Here is a 4,884-nt window from a genome sequence, read left to right as displayed (position 1 = left end):
GAGGATCGGAGCGCCGCGCAGGGGATTCGACTAGGACCGTGTCGGCGGGGAGGGAGCGGGCCCGCCCGCTTGGCCCGGGCCCTTCGGATCCGCCCCCTCCCCGGTCCCGCCCCCTCGGAGCCTCTTCTGGCTGCTGTGGGGCTGCTCCGGGCCCCGGGGCCCGCGGTCCCGGCGCCATGCGGGCATCGCTGCTGTTGTCGGTGCTGCGGCCCGCAGGGCCCGTGGCCGTGGGCATCTCCCTGGGCTTCACTCTGAGCTTGCTCAGCGTCACCTGGGTGGAGGAACCGTGTGGCCCAGGGCCGCCCCAACCAGGAGAGTCTGAGCTGCCGCCGCGCGGCAACACGAACGCGGCGCGCCGGCCCAACTCGGTGCAGCCGGGAGCGGAGCGCGAGAGGCCTGGGGTCGGCGCAGGCGCCGGGGAGAATTGGGAGCCGCGTGTCTTGCCCTACCACCCTGCACAGCCTGGCCAGGCCGCCAAGAAGGCCGTCAGGTAGGGATCAGCCCCGCCAGCCCCACCCCCTGGGCACCGGTCGGGTCGGGAGCGCCGGGGAGGCCGCCGGAGGCTGGGTTAGGCTCCGGAAGGAAGGGGCTGGCCAGCCAGGAAGTCTTTGGCCCCAATAACTTCCGATTGCCCTGCTTCCCCGGGAGCTGTGGAACCCATCTGAGGCCCTTTCTGGGCCCCGTCCAGGCCTGGGCGGAACTTGCCCTCCTCTGTCCTAAACTGGCTCGACCCCATGGTCCCTCATAGATCCTATTAGCTCCCTGATTGGGCTGTTGGGTTTTGAGAAATGACTGGTACATAGAGTGGGTGCATAGAGAGAGGGAAAGAAAAAAGAGAAACCAGAATTTACCTGTATCTCTTGTTCCTGGGTGGGGCACCTCGGGATGAAGTTTGTGGGGGAGGGGTGAGGTACCCATCCCATTAATGCCTTTGCGCATGAGTTGAAATACTTTTCTTCTAAGCAACACTGAGTTCAAATTTCAGCTTTGCGACTTACCTTCTGCATTATGGAAGCTAAGTTACCGGAACTGCTGAGCCCCGGTTTTCCCTTGTCCCAAACACACTCAGTACATCCCTCTGCCCTATATTCCTTTACATCGTTTATGTGATGTATTTGTGCTATGATGGCATATTTATATAGAAATAAGTATACATATGGTGTGTGGAGTATCTATGTGCTGAGCAGTTGCCTAAGTGCTTTGAATAGATACTATCAGCTCCTTTATGCAGAGCAGACTACTGAATGAGGCTCAGGTAGGTTAAATAACTTGCTCAAGGACACAACTACTAAGTCGTGAAACAGAGAATCAAATCCACAATGTACCTCTCATATCTCCACACACACTGCCATCCCCCCCTCCTCAAGGCACTACATAGGTAAGGCAAATATTTCATGTAAATCCCCATGACCCCCGGGGAGTTGGTCATTCTTATCCTATTCGTAGGTGAAGAAACAGGCCCAGAGAGGATGTGACCTGCCAGAGCCTATGTTGTCTTCTTGATAACCTTGTGCCCTCTTCTCCCCCAGAACCCGATACATCAGCACGGAGCTGGGCATCAGGCAGAGGCTGCTTGTGGCGGTGCTGACCTCACAAGCCACGTTGCCCACACTGGGTGTGGCCGTGAACCGCACGCTGGGGCACCGGCTAGAGCGTGTGGTGTTCCTGACGGGCTCTCGCGGCCGCAGGGCACCACCAGGCATGGCAGTGGTGACACTGGGTGAGGAGCGGCCCATAGGGCACCTGCACCTGGCACTGCGCCACCTACTGGAGCAACACGGTGACGACTTTGACTGGTTCTTCATAGTGCCCGATGCCACCTACACCGAGGCACATGGACTGGCTCGCCTAGCCGGCCGTCTGAGCCTGGCGGCCGCTGCCCACCTGTACCTGGGCCGGCCACAGGACTTCATCGGTGGAGAGCCCGCCCCAGGCCGCTACTGCCATGGCGGCTTTGGGGTGCTGCTGTCCCGCACACTGCTGCAGCAGCTGCGCCCCCACCTGGAAGGCTGCCGCAACGACATCGTCAGTGCGCGACCGGATGAGTGGCTGGGACGCTGCATCCTCGATGCCACAGGGGTGGGCTGCACTGGCGACCACGAGGTGGGAAGATAAGCCGCCCCGTTGGCACCTCCTGCCTGAGCTTGTGCCCTTCCCCCTCGGAGGCAAAGGGGTAGTTGGAAATAATAGGCCTGGGTTTCCATGCCAGTTCTGTCACTTTCTATCCCTGTAACCTTGGGTAAATGACTGCATCTCCTGAGCTTTGGTATCCTCATCCATACCGATGAAAATAACTATGGTTCAGGTGTGTTCTAAGGATTAGAAAAAATAAGGGAACCTTGCACATAGCAGGCGTTCAGTGTTGGCTACTATGATTTTTATTTGAGCCCCTGGACAGCTCTGAGATGGGATGCATATGCCCATTTCACACATGAGCTAGCAGAGGCTCGCCCAAAGTCACACAAGCTAACAACTGGTCAAGGTGTACTTAAACCCAGTAATTCCGACTCCAGGTCCACATAGGTCATGGGAGGGGAAGATGAAATCCACACTGGGAGGTGAATGGGGAGCTGTCCCATCTCTTCCCATCATAGACCCCTTCCCTTCCTCTCCCCAGGGGGTACACTATAGCTACCTGGAGCTGAGCCCTGGGGAGCATGTGCAGGAAGGAGACCCCCGTTTCCGCAGTGCCCTGACAGCCCACCCTGTGCATGACCCCGTACACATGTACCAGCTGCACAAAGCTTTTGCCCGAGCTGAGCTGGAACGAACATACCAGGAGATCCAGGAGTTGCAGGTATGGTCGGGGCCCTGGGGGACAGAGGGGACAGGTCCTAAGACATCTGAGATCCCAGGGAGGTCAAAACTAGAATCAGAACAAACTGGCTTCCCAGTCCCTCTTTGTTCCTGCCTTTTCTGAGAAGCTCTTCCAGAAGCCTCCCTTTTAATTCTTAGGTTGCCTCAATCTGGGGAAAGGATAGGTAGAGGCCCTGGGATAGTAGAAATTGGGGACTAGGGACCCATCCCAAGTAGCACCTGCTGTCTGCTTAGTCCTCCAGCTCTGCGCTGGCCCCCACGGTCTATACCTTGCTCCTGGTCTATTTTTCCGATCTAGTGGGAGATCCAGAACACCAGCCATCTGGCAGCCGATGGGGAGCGCGCAGCCGCCTGGCCTGTGGGCATTCCGGCACCATCCCGCCCGGCCTCCCGTTTTGAGGTGTTACGCTGGGACTATTTCACGGAGCAGCATGCTTTCTCCTGCGCTGATGGTTCGCCCCGCTGCCCACTGCGAGGGGCTGACCGGGCCGATGTGGCTGACGTTCTGGGGGCGGCCCTGGAAGAGCTCAACCGTCGCTACCATCCAGCCCTGCGGCTCCAGAAGCAGCAGCTAGTTAATGGCTACCGACGCTTTGATCCTGCCCGGGGTATGGAGTACACACTGGACCTGCAGCTGGAGGCGCTCACCCCCCAGGGTGGCCGCCGGCCCCTCACCCGCCGGGTGCAGCTGCTGCGGCCACTGAGCCGTGTGGAGATCTTGCCTGTGCCCTACGTCACCGAAGCCTCGCGTCTCACCGTGTTACTGCCTCTGGCTGCGGCCGAGCGGGACCTGGCCCCTGGCTTCCTGGAAGCCTTCGCCACTGCGGCGCTGGAACCTGGCGATGCCGCGGCAGCCTTGACCCTGCTGCTCCTGTACGAGCCACGACAGGCCCAGCGGGCGGCCCACGCGGACGTCTTTGCGCCCGTCAAGGCCCACGTGGCGGAACTGGAGCGGCGTTTCCCCGGGGCCCGGGTGCCCTGGCTCAGCGTGCAGACGGCCGCACCCTCCCCGCTGCGCCTCATGGATCTGCTCTCCAAGAAGCATCCGCTGGACACGCTGTTCCTGCTGGCCGGGCCAGACACGGTGCTCACGCCTGACTTCCTGAACCGCTGCCGCATGCACGCCATCTCTGGCTGGCAGGCCTTCTTTCCCATGCACTTCCAGGCCTTCCACCCCGCCGTGGCCCCGCCCCAGGGCCCTGGGCCCCCCGAGCTGGGCCGAGACACGGGCCGCTTCGATCGCCAGGCAGCCGGCGAGGCCTGCTTCTACAACTCCGACTACGTGGCGGCCCGAGGGCGGCTGGCGGCGGCCTCAGAGCAGGAGGAGGAGCTGCTGGAGAGCATGGACGTGTACGAGCTGTTCCTGCGCTTCTCCGGCCTCCACGTTCTGCGGGCCGTGGAGCCGGCGCTGCTGCAGCGCTACCGGGCCCAGACGTGCAGTGCCCGGCTCAGCGAGGACCTGTACCACCGCTGCCGCCAGGGCGAGCTGGAGGGCCTGGGCTCCCGCACCCAGCTAGCCATGCTGCTCTTCGAGCAGGAGCAGGGCAACAGCACCTGAGCCCGCCCTGCGCCCCAGCACCCTGGCACGGCAGCACCCCTCTCCTCCCCAACAACCCAGAGTCACCTGCCAGCCTCGCCGGACAGGGCCGGCCGTGGTCTCAGACCCCAGGGCAGAGCCCGCTGGCCCCCTCTCTCTAGCTTTGTGGGTCCTCAGGCTCAGGACAAGCCCTGGGAGGTGCCTTTGGAGCCACCCCTTCTTGCCCCAAACCTGGTCTCCCTGCCTCTCCTCCCCCCCCCCCGCCGCCCTTGACGCTGCTGATTCAGGCTGTGGCCTCTGAGTATTTATGCAGTGCAGTCTGCCTGACGCCAGCCCCATCTCCCTCCTGGGGGCTGGGCTGTAGATGAGTGGTTGGGGAAGCGGGGAGCTGAGAGAAGAAGCGGGGGTGTCTCCCGGCTTCTCCCTTCTCGACCTGGATGAAGCTCCCTGCCTTTAATAAACTGGCTGAGTGTGGACTAGTGATTCTGAGTTTTCACAAGGTGGCACAGGGACTGGGAGGGCTGGTGGTG

General features: G+C 61.5%; 1 protein-coding gene across 1 annotated transcript; it reads left to right on the top strand.

Moving 5' to 3' along the window:
- Nucleotides 1–161: 161 nt before the first annotated feature.
- CHPF (chondroitin polymerizing factor) lies at nt 162–4,830 on the top strand. The gene is made up of 4 exons (XM_045481385.1): nt 162–490; nt 1,530–2,103; nt 2,618–2,797; nt 3,116–4,830. Exons 1-4 carry the CDS (start codon nt 177–179, stop codon nt 4,373–4,375), a joined length of 2,328 nt encoding a protein of 775 aa, XP_045337341.1. The 5' UTR covers nt 162–176; the 3' UTR covers nt 4,376–4,830.
- Nucleotides 4,831–4,884: the final 54 nt, after the last annotated feature.

The sequence above is a fragment of the Leopardus geoffroyi genome, chromosome C1 (genome assembly GCF_018350155.1).
Source record: "Leopardus geoffroyi isolate Oge1 chromosome C1, O.geoffroyi_Oge1_pat1.0, whole genome shotgun sequence".
Lineage (NCBI taxonomy): Eukaryota > Metazoa > Chordata > Mammalia > Carnivora > Felidae > Leopardus > Leopardus geoffroyi.
The sequence above is the reverse complement of the archived record's forward strand: the minus strand, read 5'-3'. Positions and strand labels throughout refer to the sequence as shown.

Bases quoted from the DNA above. Each gene is read 5' to 3' on its own strand.
- CHPF (XM_045481385.1), top strand. From the start codon at position 177: ATGCGGGCATCGCTGCTGTTGTCGGTGCTGCGGCCCGCAGGGCCCGTG. The intron at 491-1,529 runs GTAGGGATCAGC...CTTCTCCCCCAG, and splicing joins GCCGCCAAGAAGGCCGTCAG to AACCCGATACATCAGCACGG. The intron at 2,798-3,115 runs GTATGGTCGGGG...TTTCCGATCTAG, and splicing joins AGGAGATCCAGGAGTTGCAG to TGGGAGATCCAGAACACCAG.